Below are 23115 nucleotides of genomic sequence, written 5' to 3'. Positions count from 1 at the left end.
ATTAAAAATCCAACCCACACTATTGTCTAATTACATACACAAGATCTACATACCCAGATATTTTATTTATTATTACAGATAATAATTATTGAACTATAGCTTAGCTTTTACCTTTTTTTTATATATTAGCTTTTACCCGCGTCTTTGTCCGCGTCACCGCGATATGTATTTTCACTGACCGGGATAAAAATGTATTATTAATCTTTCTCATATAAGTATTATCTTTCTCTCTTTCTCGTATACAAAATTTCATACATTGGTTATGTCGTTAATAAATAAATTTATTTTCACATTTATAACATTAGTAAAGTTTTCTTATAAGATATCAAATCAATTATATTAATTTGAAGATCGAGTTTAATCTGCATCCCTGCCCGTAGTTTTTATAATATTTTTTTATATAAATATTTAAGTTTTTATAAATATTTAAGATAGTAAGTTAAAATGTGTACAGAAAACGTTAATACACTTTACTCATTAAAGTGTTTTATTGAACTAGGTATTATTTTGCGGAAGTCCATATTGCTTGTTACTTGATTAGAATAATTTCGTTTAATTCCGCTACCGTTTAATTGTATATTTATTTTCTTTTATTAAAAAAAAAAAACCAAAAGCTGTAAAATTTCAGTATAAAAACCAGCTGTAAAGACAAAAAGCCAATTACAGGTTTCACAAATAAAAACAAAATTTAACAAAATGCATATGACGTCACTAATACGTAGGTAGGCAGTTATACTGTTAAAGTGTGTCATTATAAATGTAAAAGTAAGTTTATTTATTTCCTTTAATTAATTAAACCATTCAACCAATCGTCATGAATTCGCTGATAAAAACTATAAGAGACCATTGTAGTTTAAAGAAGTTAACAATTTTCAATTTTTATTATAAGTTGTCACCGCTTCACTGTTATTTCTAAAGAAGAGAACGCTATATAGTATTATATATATAAGGAATAATGTAAGTTACTATAATATTGATCACTTGAATATAAGCATAATTTACTTCATTAGCATACCCTATAAGTACTAATTCACATCACACGTCCCAAAATAACCCTCGAAATACCCTATAAGATGTTCTGAAATAACAAGCCTTAAAATCATTAGTTCGTAGGGCAGCTATATGAAAGGGGAAACTCTTCAGTTAATAACGAAAGGTGAGGCGGAGATCTTTTTCGTCGCGGCTTTATACGGAAATATTTTTCCACCTCGGCTGAGGGTAGGTGCGCATTGGGAGGGTGTGCCGACCTATTGTCTTATTTCACCAACATTGTTTGTTTAACTGCCGTGTAGATAAACGACTTTGTTGACAACTGTCTAGTGCTCCGACCTAGAATAGTCTACGGTGCCTGCTTTTTGATGTAAGAACTAATTTAAACACAATAGTAAAGTAGAAATAACAAATATGCACATTAAATTTATTTTTCAGAAAACTTAGTTGTACAACCTCTCTATAATATGCCTACAGATTATTTTTCCATTTTCGTCAGTCTATTTCTTTGACTGGAAATTGCGTAAAAATCACTATCTAATCCTACTCTAATAATAGTCGTACAGATGTATTTCGCTATGTGTATGTTAACAATATGGCATGCTTTAAAATATACATTATAATATATTTATGATTATGTTTACAGCAATAATTCATACCCGTAGATCCGTTTACTTGTCCATTTATATGGAAGTTAAAATCCCAAGGAAAACATGGAATTGTATGACGTCATTTTATCATTAATAATACAATAAAACTCACTCTAAATCACTTTTAATAAATAACGACCTACGTAATACAATTTTATATATTTTACACTTTAAGTTTATAAATAAACAACAAGTGTACAAAAGTTAACATTAAAATAAGTTTAGCTAAATTTAAATGTTTAAATACTAACTTTATATAAAGCATAAACAACTAATAGGACTTATTTTAACTTAGTAAAACTATATTTTTATTTTAAGTTCAGTTAGTTTAAGTTAAGTTTCTGTTAAAGTTAATAGATTTATTATTATTACTTACAGATAATACTGAAATAATTACGTATGTAATAAAAAAAATACTGTTGGTAATTTTGTCAAACTGTCCTAGGTACTATATACCTAATAGAAGTTAAAACATAAAATCAGACAACCAAAAATCAAGGAAATTGTTTTGTATTTCTTCTGATATCAAATGATGAGTTATCTTGTTTGCCAACACTCGTCTTTTAGGAAAAATATTACAAAAAATAATGACGTTAGATCATCATTATTAAATAATATAACATTACATTAAAAGTCTCAAGACAAAATTACTACGAAATAAAACCTTTGACTTGAAAATGTCCGTCATTTTTAAAAAGTGGCTAAAAAGTGCAAAATACAGACCAATTAAAGGAGCACGAGGAAAACGGGAATAAACGAGCATGGGGTGTATTTTTTTCTGTAAGGTGGGGGTCAATCAATCGATTAGCAGATGTCGCTTCTTGACTACTGATGCGGTAAATTGGCCTCTTATTGCATCGTTCGATGGTAAGTACTTGTATAATGAGGTGGCCCAAACGCCTGATTGAATTAAATTTTTATAAATTTTATATTTATTTATATCCCCTTTATATTAGTTAATCTAAAATATTATAGTATGTATACCTTTCTTTGCAATACCTACATCCATTCAAGTAACAAACGTTTCAAACAAAAATCTAAATAAAAAAATTAACATCTGTACAAACTTTCATTGATAATGAAATAGAATGTATTTAACTTATTATAATATTTATTTTTTATTTTAGAAAAAATACATGATGTTACGTGGTCATATTACCTTAGCTAAATTTATGTGTGAACTACTCTATCTGAGATCACAGTGGTCAATGACGATGAATGTTATCTAGCTAAAAACAAGGCAATCTGCTAAAGTTTCGCAAGAGACACACCTACGCCATGTTTATGTCGACATTCAAATAAAGAAGTAATGAATCCGCGCATAATTAATATTCCTGCTGAAAATCAAAGTGATAGGTGTCCGTTCCCCGGCTAGCTGACACAGCGTCCTCTTGCAAAAAGTGGTCGGGTCCCTCATTAAATTTTTCGCTTATTAAAAATTCCCTGCTCCCGTCCCCTTACATCTGATAGGCAACTTTTTATTCCGGAACGAAACAAAAGTTATGTTCGCGGGGCACCGATCTCCCCTTTGTCTTTTAGCTCGATAATTTGAGTGAGATTTTCTCGCAATTTAAGATAAACAAAGAGAGCGCTTACCCTTAATTGGAAAGCAGAGCGTTATTCAGGAAGGAACGTGACAAATAGACACCTCTTAACTTCTTTTCCACTTTCCCGCCGCTTTGGGCTATATTACTTTTTTCGTGTACACGTTAGACTTTTGTTTGTTTAAGTTTATAATGAGCGGTTCTTGTATTTATACGCTCTCATTTAAAATTTTATTTTGGCACATATAAATTAATGGTATTGTCGTACTGAAATCAAAGAGTTCCGTACACGTGATAAAAGTTATGTTAGAAAACACAGTGACGTGACACAGTTGCCTGTCTCCCCTGTGAAAGAACAAGTTTGTATTTCTTACAAGTTGCCACCCGCCACCCGCTTCGTTAGTTCCAAGCATCCCGGCCCCTACACTATTTGAATATGAGATACGAGGCAAGTTTACAGTTCACCGATGCTCTTCCGATGTTTGCGACCCCAAACTTTAAGTTTGTACGTGTTCGCTGTTCATTTGGATCGATCGAAATAGTTAAACAAAACAGAATCTCAAGTTTCAATCCAAGGCACCTTCGCTCTGTAATAGATCAACGGGATCCGGGGGAGTTTATAAATATATCATACTATGCTATCTGATTTATTTACTGATATACATTTCATTAACAATACAACAAATATAATTTTACGAACTTTTACATATAGATACTTAGACAAGCTTCGATATGAACGCTCTTAATATGAAACTCTTTTTAATATAAACCTACGTGGTTTCTGAATGCTAATGTAGCATAATTTCTGTAACTTGTATTTTAATTGATAATAAAATAAAAAAAAAATACATATACGTTTTGGCACAAAGCGTATAAGTTACATAAAAGGATTAAAAGATATGATATCGATTACAAACTACTAGGAGACCTAAAACTTAATTGTGAAGTACTATAAGTGCTAACGGTTTACCGCACCGCTATACCTTTAATGTTTAAGATCTATTTTATACCATGACAGTAACTTTCACGTTGAATTCCCCAATAATTTTTAAAATAATTATAAATAAATAAATAAAAATTAAGACTTGTTTATTGATAAGTGCATCATTTGCAAGCGAATAAAGTGCTAGGTTACTCCTGAAATAAATTGCAATAAATGGATATTGAAATTGAGACTTCGCGCTCTCGAATTGCAGTATTAGCGACATAATAGTTCAATATTGTTATAATAGAGGCAAATTAGTATAACTTGTCAATGCAAACTAAGTAAACCGATCCCAGTTATGACTTAATTCCTAACTCCTGTTCCATGAGTGCAGTATAAAATTGTCATTATATTGGTATTAGATTCAAAAGTAGACCCACATATTTGGATTTTTATATTTATATATTTAAGGAGAGTAAATAAAAATAAAAGTTTGTATAAACCAACGTTTATCAGTCATTTAGTATATATCCATAAAGCAACTAGCGCAATCCAACCAGGATATAGCTTAGTTAATACACTCATAAACTTGGAATTAAATGACAATGTTGCGTTACTATAGCATTACATAGTAACGTATTTAATTAATTAGCAGTAAACCACATTTACTTCCTTACTCATAAAAACAAAAATCTACAAAACTATTTTAGCTGTTACACTGTTTTGTCACATTCTTTTAAATTAGAAATTTAGTACCAAAGGAAGAGAGAAAACAGCGTTCTACTAGTTAATAAAATACAAAAGCTCTAAGGCAATCACCCACTAATCGCGTGTCCACGTAGTAGAAACTTTAGAAGTGCAAATGTCGAGACGCCGCGCATTTACAGGCGGTTGACCGCTTAAGTATTCATATTCCATTACGAAAATTACAACCTGTTATGTCCATGGTACTGCTCATGTCTATAGGCGAGTTACCACTTCTATCAGGTGGACCGTCAGCTTGTTTGCCATTCTAAGTTGCAAAAAAAAAAATTTTATATATATTTATTTTTATATTTACTTTCTTTGGGCGTCTGTTATTCAATTTCTCTTAAAATGTTAAACGGATTTGAATGAAATTTGGTATACTACAGATTAAATTTTAAATTAATACATAAAATATTTTTCTCCCAATTCACGCAGGCAGAACTGTAAAGTACATTTGCCATAATATAGTTCAAATTGTGAATAAATGTGTCATTCACAGGGCCGACATATACTGATCACCAGAAGGATCAGCAAGTTTAACTGAAAGAACCGACCGTATAACTCGAAGATCTGATAAGCTATGAGAAAAAAATTCCTTAGAATTGATCCAATATCTGACATTATTAGCTACACTAGTTACTCCAATTGCCACAGTTTTTTTTTATATTTTATAAATTGGTAAGAAAATCATAATTTTCCTTGTAACGCTTCTAAGGAAAAATATTCAATCGTTCATGAGTAAATACCCTAATTAAAAACACGAGTCCGTAAAGTTAAAGTCACTTTTATAACTTTAAAGACTTTATAATATAGATATAATTTATATAAAGTAGAAAATCCGCAAAATGTGTGCTTTTTTATAAGTATATAAGTTTTCCGAAAAATAAACACATCTTTTGTTTCCTACTTATTTGTCTACGTATCTATGCAACTTGCTGTCAATTTTAATAAATTATCATAAAATTGCCCAAAAGATGTTCCAGAGGAGATGATCAGATAAAAAGTACATAATATCTCACAAAAGATATTTTATAATAATTCAACCGGGAATAGGAATGTTAAATACCCACGAAAAATTACAGGTGTGCAGGGATTTGATATCTTGTGAATAAATAACTAATAAAAAGAAACATATTTTGTTTAAAATTTCATAAATTCGTATATATAATACTGGAAGCATATATGAATGTTTACGATAATGTAGAGATAGGGCCCATAAAAAATCCCCCTCTCCCTTGAGTGAGCTCTCAAAAACAAAGCCCCACTCGCCTTGCCTTCTGAATATTTTAACAGGTCTTCTCTTTGTTAGAATATTAAGTCAATGGAGGTAATTGATCTGTTGAGGCCCAAATATACAAAATCTATGCAATAAATCTTTAAGTAGCTTACCATCGAATATTATGCTCTTGTTTCTCTTACCCTAAAATATAACTACACTGTAATTTAATATTTTACAGGCAGATATACGTATATAAGATATTTTATTAATTTGCAAATGTAAGTAATTTTTACTATAAAAAAAAAAATCAAAAGTTATCATTATTTAAAGTCAACAAAATTATAAAAGTGCTAAACTAGTGCTTTAGTTGTATGCCATATCGTTATATGTTTGTGATATTATAACTCGCACGCGTCACGCCTTTGCTCAAAAATGCCACTTTTTAAGCAAAGATGTAACTTTCTTTAAGCAAAGGTGTAACTTCACTACATCAGTCGCCACTTCTAGATAATCTATAGGTATATAACCTAGTAATCGGGAGGGAAGGGATCGTTAGTAATGCGGGCTACCAGTCCCATTGCTAGCAATATACCCTGTCAGATCGACCACCACGCGGTTCCCCCTAGAAACCATCGTGCTGAGTTCCATGTGTATTCGTCACGATGGGCTGACTGACCTGCCTTTTTTCATTATTCACCTATCACCCCCTCACTGGTGCCCCGCCAGCGTATACCGATAGCGCAGGCGGGGTTACCATTCTATTATTCATCCATTAAAAAAAACCTAGTAATCGTGTTCATTCCATTATTTTAAAATTGTAAATAAAATACATAAAACAACGCGAAAGTCTAAGACTAGTGCCATTTTAGTTTGGCATTACGTTGGCGTAATGAGCAATCTTCCAGACAGTGTGACCAGTAGTAGCAAAATGATATATTGACGAATCGTCATATATAATCGGCTATCGACGTTCATTAGAATATTGGGGTAGTCTGAAATTTTATTTTTAAAACTTCACGATTCACTCACCTCTTCCGCTTCTACCGACGAACCTCAAATCATTGAACTTTGCCACTTGGTTTTTCATGACCGCTGTGCAATTTCTTAATTCCGCGGAACAATTCTCATCATTGCCAGCTCTGACTGTGACTAGCGTGCCGTCCCCAACGTCACCCAGTGCCACCACTTTGAATGCCACAGGCAACGTTTTATTCGAACGCCAGTGTGGTGGGAGTACTGTGCAAACCTAAAAATAAAGTAGTTTATACTCAACTGTAAAAAGTTTTTTTTTTTTTTTTTATTACAACACAGGGGGCAAACGAGCATGCGGCTCACCTGATGGTAAGTGACTACCGCCGCCCATGATCACCCACAACACCAGCGGCATTGCAGGTGTGCTGCCGGCCTTTTAAAAAGGAATATACTCTTTTCTTGAAGGTTATGTTGTCGTATCGGTTCGGAAATACTGCTGCTGGAAGTTGATTCCAAAGAATGGTTGTGCGTGGAAGAAAGTGCCTTGAAAAACGCACGGTGGAAGACCGCCACACGTCCAGATGATTGGGATGAAACTTTAGTTTGTGGCGGGTTGTACGGTGGTGAAAATCAGCAGCAGGTATCAATCCGAACAATTCCTCAGAACACTCCCCATGATAAATTCGGTAGAAGATGCACAGAGATGCAACATCTCTGCGCAGCTTCAGTGGATCAAGTCGGACAGTAAGGCGTTGACTATCGATAATTCGAGCCGCCCGACTTTGAATGCGGTCTAACGGAAGGAGTTGGTACTGTGGCGCTCCTGCCCACAGGTGAGAACAGTATTCCATATGCGGCCTGACTTGGGCTTTATATAATTTCAGGCGGTGTTCTGGCATGAAATATCGTCTCACCCTATTGAGCACTCCTAACTTCTTGGAAGCTATCTTAGCCTTCTCCTCCAGATGACCGCAAAACTGGACGTCGCAAGATATATCAACGCCCAGAATTCCTAGACTCGACTTTTTATCAAGGGAAGTGCCCTGAAAGTGAGGAGATACGACAAACGGCGTCTTTTTTGCGGTAAAGTTCTACAATTTTAAATCTATCTACAAACCTATTGAAAAATAAAATTTATTTAAATTAATAAAATATATTTTAAAATCTGTTTATTCGTTTAAGCTTTATAACCACAGATAAATGGACAGAAAAATTATGAAATTTATTTATATTATTTTTTCTCCCACTACCTACATTGTTGAAAATAAAAGTACATTATACTTTAAATATTTATATATTTTGTCTTTTGCATCACTTAACATTATAATTTACTATATTTCTTTATAAATGGTGTATTATAATATAAATAAACAAGTTAAGCATATGAAAAAAAAAATACTGAATAAAACTAATTTATTTATTTTATAGTAATAACAAACACGAAAACACAAGACATAACATAAATGTATTATAAAAAACAACTGGATTATACTCACAACATGTGGACTTCCAGTCTTAACTAACTCCCCAGGATGATCAGCTAGTAACCCTTCCAGGGTTCTCTCAGCCAGCAGCTCAGCCGTGAGTGGCTGACTTGGCAGACCGCTATAGCTCGACGACGGTGCCTCATGACCTAGCCCGTTAGTCGTCGAACTCACTTCACTCGACAAGTGCATCGTCCAAGTCTACACAGTTTATCATTTAACCGTTACAGTTTCAATAGATGTTAGCACCGTCACATAACTTTTACTACGAGATAACAACTCGTATCGAACTTATTACATGTTTGTAACTTTGTCGATCTTGATTCCAATTGTGATGACATTTTCAATTCAGATCCTGAAAATAAAATAGTTATTATAGGTATAAATTAAAAAAATTACGTAAAGATAAAAACGCATTACATTTGACTAGTGGCGCGAATCGAAATCGAATCCTATGTTTTTTTTATAAAATAAAATATAGCATACTCTTACAAATTAAGATTATTGTCTTTTTATGTGTGTTTTTATGTAAAGTTTATGTGGTTGTCAATAAAGCTCTCTTTATTGTTTATTTCTTTGTTTCATTTTTATATTTATATATTGTGTTTCTCTCATAACACTGGTCAACAAAATTTAATTTTTTTTTGTCACACGAAAACTTATACCAAATTTTAAATATACTATGACCACCAAACAATAACAATAGAAAAAATTGACACATCAGGTTTCTTTGTGATATCAAGACATATATTTTATAAAAAGAACAAAAATCACATAAACACATAAAATCAAAAAACACTTAATTTAAATATTCCTTAATGTACAATAAATAGCTATGATTTTCGTGAATGTTTGGCTTCTGGTAGGTCCCTTTTAAGTCTCCAACAGTAATCTGCTAGCATTCCTGGACTCCTTTTCCCTTGATAGCACTTTTCTATTAAGGAAATGTCCTGAAGAAATCTTTCGCCTTGTTCGTCACGCACAGCACCCAAATTCTCGGGGAAGAAATCCAGATGAGAGTGCAGGATATATATTTTAAAGACATATTACTTCCCAAAGCTTTGTATGAAATTATAAGCTCATTGATTAAGCCTTTGTTATCTTTCGCTTTATGGTTTCCTAGGAAATTTTGGACTACATTCACAAAACATTTCCAGGCGACTTTTTCCAGATCATTCAGCTTTCCTTTAAAGTTTTTATCCTTCATTAGTTCCCGTATTTGTGGACCAAGAAATATTCCCTCTTTAATTTTTACCTCGCTGCGTTTGGGAAATTTCTCTTTCAGGTATAAAAATCCACTGCCATTTTTAGGCACAGCTTTTACAAAAAGAAAATATTAGGCCGAGCTATATATGCAATGGTGTTAAAAGTATGTCGTCAGGGTTTACTAAAGGATCATTTTTAACAATCTTCTGCCCTGGTAAGTGATCCACGCTTGGGCCATACTTTCCTTGTGTAGTGACTTTTTCTGTCTCTGTTGTCCCATTCACAAATTAAACAGCAATATTTTATGTAACCAAGCTATAACTCAACCAAAAGAGCAATGACTTTAAAATCTTCACAAATTTTCCAAATATATTTATTGTATTTAATAAACGAAAATAGTCAATTTGTAAATTTGAGATGTAAAAGTTAATTCTCCACACACATTACAAAAACTGTCCGGGTTATTAGAACACTTTCGCGGCATATTTACAATGTAACAAACGTAATTTCGTTAAATGCAATTATTATACAATCGCCTAAATTAAAATTATTCAAACAAAAACGTAAATGAGGTCAGAAAAGAATATATAGCTGTCACAAAAAAAAACTAGATGTGACTGAAACAAAATAATAGTTTTTTTTTTTTTTTTTAATGAGGGTATATCAAAACAAATAAAAATCATCATAAAGTTCGTGTGACAAAAACAGTGTTTACCAGTGTAATGTTGCTGTATATGTGAAAGAATTTTTAAAACAAATTTAGTGGTTTTTGAGATTATCCATTAAAAACAAATATACAAAAAATGAAAATTTTCCTCTTTATAATATCAGTTTACATTTAAAAACAAAAAAAGATAACGATAATTTTAATAAAGATAATGGTAATTAATGATTTCATTCGTTTAAGAGAAGAGAAAAACTCTATAAGATTTTAGTTAAAAGAAATCTTTTTCTATATATAGTACAAAATTAGCAGGAATCTAATACGCAAATACTAGAAAAATATCATCAACATATTACACACAAAAATCAAGTCAAGTTTAGAAACTTATCCTTTTAGGAGTTGGTTGATAAAGAGTAAAAACCTGCACTAAAATAAAAATCATTTAACGACTGTTTGTTATGATTCCGAAATATTCGAATGCATTTTGGACTTTATTTATATATATTTATTTTTTACATTCGACTTCACTAACGCCTAATACATATTTACGATAGTTATTTTAAATTAAAATAAAATATTTAAAACATTAAAAAATACTTATATAAAATATTTAAAAAATATGTAAAAAAAAATTAAAAAGCTAATAAAGAATTAAATAGAAATGAAAAAATATTTAACAATTTATTTTAGTCTTTATAAATTTTGCATTGTGATGACAACTTTGGAAGCCTTTTTTTCATAAGTTAAAGTACAAATAAAATAATAGTTCGACGAAGTAAAAGTAAGAAGTGCGTCACCCCTGTTGCCAAGCACGGTTGGTTAACCACCGCGGCTCGTTTGTCAGTCGACTGCGACTGGCGCCCTCTTTGATCTCCGCTTTGACAGTGACAATATACACTACATATAAAGGAAGACACTTTGTCTTGGGTCACGAATTATATGTTTAATAGCTGGTATCAAAAAATAATACAAATCTTATATATAAAATTCTCGTGTCACGGTGTTTGTTAACAAACTCCTCCGAAACGACTTCACAGATTTTTATGAAATTTTGTGTGAATATTCGATAGGTCTGAGAATCGGCCAACATCTATTTTTTGTACCCCTCAACCAAAGGGTGACCCACCCCTAAAAAATTTTTTTTTATTTTTTTGACAAAATATTTTATTTTTATTTAAATATGATTTAGCATTGAAAAATACATACAACTTCAAATTTTCACCCTTTTACGATTAACCTCTGTTTTTTAAGCGCGATTTTTATATTCCGCAAAAAGGTTGCAAGATGGCAATCGAATAATTGTAGTAGGATAAATTTTCATGTATAGTTCTCGAAACAACGTATATGGTAAAACAACGTTTACCGAGTCAGCTAGTAATTATATATAAATTTGATTAATAAATAACATCATATAGTAATTAAATCCTCCTTTCACACTAAACCCTTTATTAATAACAATTAAAACCTACAAATCTATTTTAACGCTTACACTCACTTTCAAATTGGGAATTTACCACAAAAAAGGGACAAAACAGTTCAATATCTAAAATAGGTTTATAAAAGGTTTAACGTTTTTATGAATAAGTGAATACCTGTGTTAAAGTTCAATAAATATAATAAATAATAATCCTGTTGTGGTCTCGGCTTATCCTGATGTGATATTAGTACCTATTAGATTGGAGATAATAAGTAAAGATAAAATCTGATTAATTAGACCAAATGTATAAAACTATTATTGAAGATGAAAGATTTGAGCGCTATTATCTATTGTACCTACATTATCATTATGTAACAATATTATGTAGCAACATTAACAAGGTAAGACACAGAATAAACCTATTAATATTAAGAATGCAAAAGTTTATGAGGCTATTTAATTAGATAGACATTCATTAGTCTTTCACGTAAAAACTATTGAACGGTATTTAAATGAAATAAGGTACATGGATACATTATATACTGACTTAGCACATATTTTATTTAATATACTAATTCACGCAGACGAAGCTGAAGGATAAAGCTGGTATTATAAATATAAAAGTGAGTTTATTGTTTCTTTTTAACATCTTGACAACTCGACTTTTTATTTAGAATTTTCGTATACGCATAATATTGTATTGTATTGTAAAATTTTTATTGTACATAATTTATATTGGACACATTAAAAGATTTAATACTTAGTATTTAGTACGAAAAACGGCATAGGCTACTTTTATCCTGGTCAGTCAACGTAATCCGATAATGCTGTCAAATTCGCGGTTAAAAACTAGTTTAGTTAATATATGAGTAAAAAATTATAGGTACCATATACTTAAAAAATATTTCCTTTCATAAGAAAGTAAAAGGAATAAGGAAGTAGTATTTTCCAATAACTTGATATCTTATCCCCTATAATATGTGCACTTAGGATAACTTGAACTTGTGGGGACTGAACCGTAAACAAACCGTTGTACGAAACGATATGTCGATTGGGATGTTAAGTTAATTCGGCAAGGGGTGACTTCAATATTCCGACATACCCTTTACTGGCAACGTGTTCACTTTGATTTCACTCATGAAAGAGATGTCGGCATGTTAGTTGATAAAAAAATAAAAATTTTAGAGATCCGTATAGCACTATTGTTGTACCGATGATGTCTGCCTTGAATCTTTACGCTCTTGCTATATAAAAGTTAAAATGTACATTTAACACTTGTTTAATAAACAAGTGTTAAATGTACATTTAAACATCGTATTACAATAAAGCGTAAATCATGCAAGTCTAAACAAAAGGAAGTCTAAAATATAAAATGTGGTTAATAACATTTTATTTTTTATAATAAATTTTGTTATAACAATCTATCGGTTTTGATACATAAAACTTTATTGTCCGCACTCTAATCGCTAACTATGCAAAACTGAGAATGAAAGTGATGGTTACAAATGGAGACTAATAACCCCATTACTAACTATATACATAGACAGGACGACCTCCAAGCGGTCCCTCTAAGCCATCGTGGTTCTTCATGTATTTATCACAATGGGGCTTGACCTGTTTCATTCTCACCTATTATCACTCACTAATGCCAGTGCGTCAGTGAATACCAATAACGCAGGTGAGATTACCATCCTATTATCATCCATTAGAAAGTCCATTAAAAATTACTCAGCACTAACACGATAACTAAGTGACTTTGTCACATAAGGTCTGTAGTTTTCATTTGTTTTAATTATGGTCAATTTTACTTATCGAACAGATTACTGTTAATAATAGTATCTTAAATGTTGTATATCAATTTCGACAATAAATAAACCGAAAAAATTTGCAAACCTCTATAAGACTATAAAATTCAGTTTGGACAATGCACAATTGCACATGTTTTTGTACGTTTACAAATTCGAGCCCCTAATGCTCATACAAAGGGGGAGTAAAGCATTGTAGAATTTTTTATGATACATTTTCAGAGGTATACAAAACTATTGAATAGCTCAAAAACTAAATGTGTCTTAGCATTAATTTTTATATCATTACTTTGTAAAAAACTGTCATTTCCATATCAAACACAAGTTTCTTTGGGAAATTATGTTTAGTTCTACCTGTATAACTTTTTATTATACCAATAATGATAATTAATAATATTATATAAAAATATTATATTGGAAAATCGTAACCCTATCAATGATACCTACTCACAATTTTTTACGCTACTTAGAATGGCAAACAGTCTGACGACCAACGTGATGGTGAATGGTAACCGTCGCTTGAAGGGGGAAAGGGTTAGTAATGGGATCTAACAGCCCAGTTGTTAGCAATATACCTTGTCAAATCGACCTCACGTGGTTTCCCCTAAAAACTAGAAAACATGATTAGAAATCATAGTAAACAATTCATGAATTCGTCACGATGGGCCATTCCACCATTCACTGGTTCACAGGCGGGGTCTTAATTTTATTTTTACCCATTAGAAAAAACCGTCGCCTATAGTCATAAACAGTAAAATATATTGCCATGTCCATGGTATCCCTCACACGTTGTCATACCTGAAATCATTGCAATTATGATGTTTGATACTAAAACTCTCTTATTTTTAATTATATTTACCGCTAACACCTAAGTAACACATATCTACATAAATATATTATTTTAGTTAGTAAATACCTATTTTTATCTGATATAAATAATGTAGGCGCAATTAGACAAGTTAACAACACTCATTCGGAGATTGCAACGGATTTATCTCATGAATACGATAGCAATAAAATCTTAGCTTAAAAACATACATAAAGGGCAAAGGTCGTAAATAATAAAACATGTACGGTCGTGTAGGGGTGCCTACAAGTGGGTAACGCTCGTTACCCGAGCCTGCACCCTTCCACAAAGGAGCCAAGCAAATAGGGTAAAGTTACATTACACCCACCATTTCTGACTCGCTACCGTTCACATTTGGACGATATTTTTAATGAAATCTTTACGGGTCGATAGATTTTACGTTTTTATTTTATACCATGATGGAAAATAATAAATATTGGTATTTGTTTCCATACAATAACTTAAAATGACAAACTTGGAGTACACCTGACGAAAGAAAATATACATGATAAAAAATGTAATTCGCGGTTTGAGCACCGAACGTTTCACACTAGGCTCCGAGTAGTGATATAATAATTTGCCTGAAGATGCTTCATTTAGAGGTAAAACATTTGGCGCAAAAAATGTATAAAAAAAATAGCAGTCGGTGATTGATGGCTCACATGGAAACTTCTGATAGTATAGTGACAGTCGATCTTCGAGTATTTACAGTCACACACATACTAATGGTAGCAGAATTAAACAAAATAATTTAATTCAAATAACTAACAAAATCGCTATTGGTCATTATTATCATAACTTTGTTTTAATGACCACTGATGATACTCTCATGAATTGTCAATCTTATTTTTCCATACCCAATATTTTCACTGATATTGCACTCTTCAAACTAAAATATAGACTTATGAGTATATTATATTCGCCTGTTGGTAGAATTATAAGTAGAACAAGTGACTTCCTTAAAAGTATTCGTAATATAATATAATATATAATAATATATAATATATAATTTAGAAAAAGTACAAATACTTTGTGAGACTATACACATTAACTTTGAACAGAATTATATACCGATATAGTTTTGGCAATGCAATTCCCCAGGTCACATCTGCTGCAGACCTAAAGTTCCAAGATCCGTCGTCCATTATCAGTCCAATTTTAAAGCGAACGCGAAAGGAATCAATAGCGAGGCGACACAAGGGACACAAATTCCTGAGGGCGGTCCCCAGAGACGGACACGGATAATGATCGTACGACCAGCGACGGATACAAATGGGTTAGCAAATGTAATATCCGACCGTGTCCGAACCCTACGTGGCTGATATTCAAATTCGGTCTAAGACGAGATTCGAACTGATTTCGCAGTCGCTTTACGTACATCGCGGAGACAGAACCTAGAAGATACGCTTTGAAGTCATGTAGCAATCATGTACTAATAGCACTAAAATCTGATATTTAGAAAAAATATGTAAGCGACAAAGAACTAGCAATGGAAATTGGAAATATATAAGATATGGAAATATTCAAGAAAACTTAGAAAACTAGGGCTGTGAAGAGGAGCAAAAACGAATGAAACGAAAAAAAAACAAATTTGTCAATTTTGAACTTAATAGACAATATAAGTGGCCTGCACTCCACATATTGCCCATCCCTTTAGGCTCAGTACTAACAAGTAAAACGTCGTGGAAAACAAGCGCACTCGCATAAAATATTAAAGAGATATCTATTTACAGAGTGTTCAGTGTAATGAGCTTATTTTTAGGACACCTAACAACGGTCATAAGTTTCGATGCGTCTATATAAAGTACTTATATTTATAGTGATATGATTAGTATACCAGTATATTTACCAGAGTATACCAGTAGTATATTTACCAGAGGGAGACTTTGTACAAAAGACGATTGCTTGGGTACCTCTGTCCCATTCGTGTTTCAACCGTGAAGCAGTTGTGTTTGCATGGTTGTGTTTCGGTTTGAAGGGTGGGATATGGCGTGAATTTACTGGGTACAGAGAATAACACCTGAGTCCCCAGGAATGGCAACGCATGGGGGTATTATGGGCGAAACAGTATACTCTGTTATATCCATGGTACTGCTCATGTCCATAAGCGACGGTTACCACTTTCCATCAGGTGGGCCGTCAGCTTGTTTGCCATTCTAAGTTGTATAAAAAAAAATAGTGACATATTAGCATAGATACTACTCTGTCACTAACCAGATATGCTTGTAAGGCTTTATTTCGATTTGATTGGTGAGAAATGTTTATAAAATTACTGCAAACCATAACTTTCTTCTCTTTGGGAAAGATTACGATTGGATACACTATCAGCTCGTTTGATATTACAAGCTTTATAAAAACACTATCCGAAATTAACTTTGCAAGAAGGTGAAGCCTGTAATTATATGCTTGAATATGCTTGAAACTGAATAAAATTTATACCTAAATGGGCAGTCAGAGCCATTATCTATCACGTAACACTTAACTAGTCAGCATTTTGTAGAACGAAGGTTAAATGCTAATGGCACATATTTGGTCAGAAGGTTCATCGTAATGGATTAACTAACAATTGATCATAATGGTTTATGTATATACGTATCAATAGAATCCTGATCCGAAGTTTGGCAAAAATCAACGTCGTACAGCACAATTAAAAGGATAAATCCGAAAACTGTAAATTTATAGTTACATCACAAAAAATCTTTTTCTTATAAAACAGTTTTTAAATTATAATTTGTACGGGACTCTCAGTGTGTGGATCCGACTCGCACTTGGCCAATTTTTATTATTATTGTTGAATTTTATGCTGGATTTTTGTTAATTGAAACGAATTCTTTGTTTAGCCTTATATTATTATATTATTCGTCCAAACAAACAATTAATATAAATCTATCCAAAAATTTAATCAGTTTAAAAAAACTAGACGAAACGAATATATTTTGTAAAATGTACAATACAGAGGGTCGTCCCTTCGCAATATTGGTGACAATAAACAACATCGGGCACAATCAAACAGTTAAATAAGAATGGCGTGGAATGCGTCGTTGGGATGTGACGTCATTTATTAAAAGTCTACACCAGAGCCCTCTGACTATAGCTTTAGAGAAATCTTACCTACAGAATATTTGATGAAATAACACTATTTGTACCTATAATGCATTTAAGCAAAATCAATCAATGATGATTATTTGTATCACTTTTTTTAATCACTTTTTTAAAAAAAGAATAACTACATCCAGATATATACAGCAGTGCAAAAATGTTTATACTCGAGTTATTATTAATCCCTATACCAAACCGTCTGGCCAGTGTAGAAGGCTTATATTATAATGATAAGATCTCTTTCAAGAAGAGTCATTACCCAGAGAGCACTTTTACCTATCTATTAATTTTATTTCTAACGTCGTATAGACATATGTATTTAAATATAAACTATGTATCCTTAATAAAATTATAAATGTGAGTTTGTAAGAGTGTTACCTTATAACAACTTAACCAATCACTATAAAATTTAATATACATGTATTATGTGGGATGAAGAAAGATATAGGCTAATTTTTATCCCACTTACGTAATAAAAATAACTATAATAAATATATAACTATTTTCTCTTATTTATTTATTAACACTTTATTGCACCACTCAAAAAACATGTATTACGTTTATAAAATACAATTTAATTAGTTGAATAAATAAAATTTATTTAACTACTTATTTGTGACACAGGTAAAGATGTGTGTCGCTGACAACTTGATAAAGTGGCATTTTTGATATGGAAATTAAATTACATGCATTTGTTGTGAATGTGGTACGTAATAGAATGAAAATATTCTCACCGTAGCTTCTCAATATATCTTCAAGTGTTTCTTAAAACAGCAATCTCAATAATCTTAATACTGGATACAAATACAAACTTGCTGTTCCGAAATACCGTTTAGAAAAAGTTAATAGTTCTTTTATGGGAATGGACATTAAATATTATAATAAGATATCGAAGGATATTTTGGATCTACCTTTTGATAAACGTATATGTATATTATATATATATATATATATATATATATATATATATATATATATATATATATATATATATATATATATATATATATATATATATATATATAATATAAAGAGTAACTGTAAAATTTCCTATATTCCTTTATGTTCTTTTTATATGTGTATTTTTTGATACTTTTTTCTATTCGTTTTAATATATACATAATTATAGGTGATGTTCGTTTTATTGTTCTCCAATCACAGCATTTAAGTACCTATACGCACAGATATTATATATTATTTTCAGTTTTAAGATAAACTATTGGTGATTAATTCAAAGTGATCTGTAACACAGGTTTATTCTATTTCAGACACCAGTTCTTCACAATATATTAACTTATGTAACCTCCAAAAGTAAATGTATTACAATATAATATATGTACAACTGGTATTGTGAAGAGAATAAACTTTATTATTATTATATTATTATTAAAGTATCGATATCAAAATAGGATACCAATTTCATACATATATGACATGACACCGTAAAAGGTAAGAGCAACCAACAATACCGTAATTAAAAAATGAGAAATCCTTCCTTACTTGAGATTGAGTTTCCCCGCGTATTTTGAGTTAATCTTGAATAATGTATAATCATTATGGCGCTTAAATCAGCTAATAACACGCACGCTCCGTCTAAATATTTAATTCGTTTTACATTTACAACCGCCCACAGTGCTGCCACCTCGTGTTTTTGCTTAATAGACACTGTTTTATTATTTATTTCAAAAATGAAAATATCTTTATTTAAAACTAGCTGCTACCTTCGGTTTTGTATATGTGGTGTCGTTTTTCCTTTACGTTAAAATTTTCAGATATTTTTTCTAAGCGAATGCCTACGTTATAAAATAATGTTCCAAATTTCAGCTTTCTAGGCTTAATATTTTAAGCTGTGCATTGACAACCAGTCAGGAAGGACAATTTTGTAATTATTTAAAATTGGACATTAAAAAATAGTCATTATACACTTACATTATAAAATAAACATTAAAAATTAAAGTTATCCATTATATGTGTTGTGATGTAAGTCAATATCGATATGTACTTATAATTGTTTATCTGCAACAATTTTCATTTTTTTCACCACATTATTACATTTCTGTTTCACCAGAGGTTGACTGGGAGAGAATGCTATATTGTATTAAGTCCGCCTTTTGTACCAGAATTTTTTTGTATTGTGGTCAATAAAAAATAAATAAACTTCAGCATTCTAGACTTAGTAAGTATTAGTAGTCTAGACATGTACAAAATGAGATGGAAAAGGATACTTGTATGTGTGAATGTATTGGGTTGACTGTAAGAAATTTATTTCAGAGATAAATCCACCCTTGATGACAATATTTATATAGTATTTTCTATGTAGTTATATATATATATATATATATATATATATATATATATATATATATATATATATATATATATATATATATATATATATATATATATATATATATATATATATATATATATATATATATATATATATATATATATATTAATCCCAGTCAGTAAACATATTCCAATCACGCGGACGAACTCGCGATTAGTGTAATACAATTTAACACAGTATTCTATTATGTCCATGGTGTTATTCACGTCTACAGATGACAGTTACTACGTTCCATCAGGTGAACTGTCACTTTATCATAACAATTACATAAAAAAATCACAATTTGTGTTGTTCTAATGTACTTAAGTACAATCTATTATAGTTAATTTTCTTAATATGTTTTTTTTTATACTACAAAGATGATAAACGAGCACATAGCCCGTTTAATGATAAACGGTTACTGTAGTCTATGGGCGCCTACAACACTAGGGATATCACGTGTGCGTTACTAACCCTGAAGCAACATTAATATACTGAGAACCCCATACTGTAATCTCTAGGGAAAACCTTAATATATTTTTTTACTAAAATATATTTCTTATGTATATACACGCGACCAATTTCACAGGTAAATTATATCAAATGTTGTTCCTTTAAAAATTTCGAACTTCACACAAGTATGTAGGTATCTATCTAAATGTGCCGAACAATGGCGCGAACTCCGCTCGTACCCCATAGATGTCGATGAGCTATGGCGTTTATTTAGTTCATTCCTCGATAAGCAAAGGAATTATCTCACATACAGGCAACCCCTCCGTCTTTAGAATCGTTAATAAAATCGATGCCTCCCAGCATTATAGTAATTAGAAAGCAGCTAAGTACTTATGCAGGTAAATATATTTCTAGATGTAAATAAAAAAAATTATTATATACTAAACTAGTTTTAACCCACTACTTCATCCGCATGGTTGAGATATATTGATTGACAGAGATGAAAAGTAGCCTATGTCGATCTCTATACCAGATTGTACTTGTATACCGTATTTGACAATTGGTAGAGCCATTAAAGCGGCAAGAGGTAAAGCAAACAAACTTACTTTCACATTGATTATATTAGTAAAGATATAATAAAGTCCTGGACATAATTCACACACTCACACAACGCTCACATAATTAACTAGGCAAGTTACCGAATTTCCTTGCATGTCATGAAGTCGCTTATACAAACTTAGAATATTTAATATTCAGAGAACAATTAGAAGATAAAGTTTGAGCCAACCACATCCTCACTAATGAAAGTTCAAGCCAAATTTTTAATACATTTTTACATTCAATATTTCAATAATTATTTGCAATATATAACGTCGACAGTGCATGTGTGTAAAGGAAACACAATTACAGGTTAAAGCTTTGGTTTCACCAATTAATAAGTATTAGCTGCATCCCGTGGCTTTACCCGTATGAATCAATACATAAAGTACCCTATGTGCTAAAGTAGGATGTACCTTACCCGTGTACCAATATTCATTCAAATGTGTTCAATAATCATCCATTCCTACAAACTTTCGCATTTATAATACTAATAGGATAACAATATGAATCTACATAAAAAAAAAATGTAACTAAATCATGTCTGTACATTGGAGATATTTAAAAATTATTTATATAATATAAAATATCTTATAGAAGCTATAACAATAATTTATAAAAATTTTGTCTATCTATCTGTCTATATGTTTGTTCCAGTAAAAACCATCACCAAATTGCAATGGGATTTAGACAGTCGTATTCCTAAAGGTCTAACTAAAAACCTGATGTGTGTTTTATTGTGATATTTATCTAGAAATTGCGTATTTCATTAATTTCCCTACTACTAAAATTTACGTCTACGAAGTAGTACGCAAAAAGCTGAAAATTAATATTTATGTTTCATTTAAATGAAAGTAAATTAATTCCTATAGCTATAGGGTCACGTTTGCGACATTTAACGCCGAGGGACACGTGTGTAAGGAAGACAATTACAGGTCAAAGTTCGGGCCAGCCACATCCTCACTAATGGGAGTTCGCGCTTACTTTTTAACAACTGCCATTTCCAAGATTAAATTGCAATTCAACGTTATTATGTAGGATTATTCTTATTTCTTTTAGATAGTATCAAATTTTTAGTTATTTCAATTTAAAAAGACGATTGAGTAGTTTCTGCGTATATTTTTCGGTATATTTAAATAGTATTCTTAGGCTCTTATTTTTTATTTTTATTACTTTAGTCGTTTTATTTATCATTATCATAAAATAAATAATTAAAGTATATTTTTCTATATAGTATTTTTTTTAATTAAAAAATAGTAAATATATTTTAAATAAATTTTGTATTGTAATAAATAATATACGTACAGATCTTCATAATTCTAATTTCTAATTATATAAGATTATAATTTTTTTTATATAGAAAATTCACACTATCTCTATGTTTAAAAATAATTACGTTTATATACGTAAGACAATCACTACAAAAGCTCGTATAAATATTTGCTATAGTCGGATCTGATAGCTCATGATGTATGTAAACAAAACCTTTAACCGAACCGTACGAAAACGTAAAGCGGTGCGTAACAAGACGTTTAACCAATGTTATCACAGAGTACAGCGGGCGGGATTATCAGCAAGTTGATCGCGGCGCGGCGTAGTGTACGCCGGGGCTAATGAGCCTGCGGTTTTCAGGAAAACAACGCACAGTGTACGCCGCGCCTCCGCCACACCGCCGCCTCACCCGAACTCAACTTGGCGGACTCGAACAAACTTTCAACTAGGTAATTAATTTTCGACATTCTCACACTACACGATTAATCGTCGCTACCGATTTTAACTCGTCAATCTTTTATTTACTTCATCATAACTCGAAATAAAGTTACCTCGAAATGTTCGTTAAGAAATTTTTCTTGAAAAATCCATTATCCACAAATCACAGAGTTCGCACTAGAATGTATGAAATATACTGAAAGTTTAGTGAGTAACCGCGAGAGGCGCGCGCGTCCGCCACCGAAACGTGGTCGACATTAAAACCTTAGCGGGAAAGAAACGGTCCCCTTATTACGTCTCGAAAGAAATTCACCCGCACACAGCGGCGCGCCGAAAGAAGTCCACCCACACAGCCAAGGGCTGCAACGAAGCGACACGGGGGGAAACGATACCTCTGTGTGAGTGCCAGGGTACAAATAAGTATTAAAAGAGATAGTTAGGTGCGGGACAAGTATGC

General features: G+C 31.6%; 1 protein-coding gene across 2 annotated transcripts in view; it reads right to left on the bottom strand.

Moving 5' to 3' along the window:
• Positions 1-22909, bottom strand: part of LOC113516192 (runt-related transcription factor 3-like) — a 46391-nt gene extending 23482 nt beyond the window's left edge. Inside the window, exons 1-3 of one of the 2 annotated variants that reach the window (XM_052901009.1) lie at positions 22772-22909; positions 8544-8886; positions 7105-7321 (exon numbers count right to left, since the gene is read on the bottom strand). In XM_052901009.1, coding sequence (XP_052756969.1) covers positions 7105-7321; positions 8544-8723 — 397 coding nt within the window. In that variant the 5' untranslated portion in view covers positions 8724-8886; positions 22772-22909. Of the gene's footprint in view, positions 1-7104; positions 7322-8543; positions 8887-10184; positions 10326-22771 lie in introns of those variants that run through there. The other variant, XM_052901010.1, reaches the window with a different exon arrangement.
• Between the last annotated feature and the right edge of the window lie 206 nt (positions 22910-23115).

The sequence above is a fragment of the Galleria mellonella genome, unplaced genomic scaffold (genome assembly GCF_026898425.1).
Source record: "Galleria mellonella isolate WM207_F2 unplaced genomic scaffold, CSIRO_AGI_GalMel_v1 utg74, whole genome shotgun sequence".
NCBI lineage: Eukaryota > Metazoa > Arthropoda > Insecta > Lepidoptera > Pyralidae > Galleria > Galleria mellonella.
This window is presented reverse-complemented; position numbering and strand designations above follow the sequence as displayed.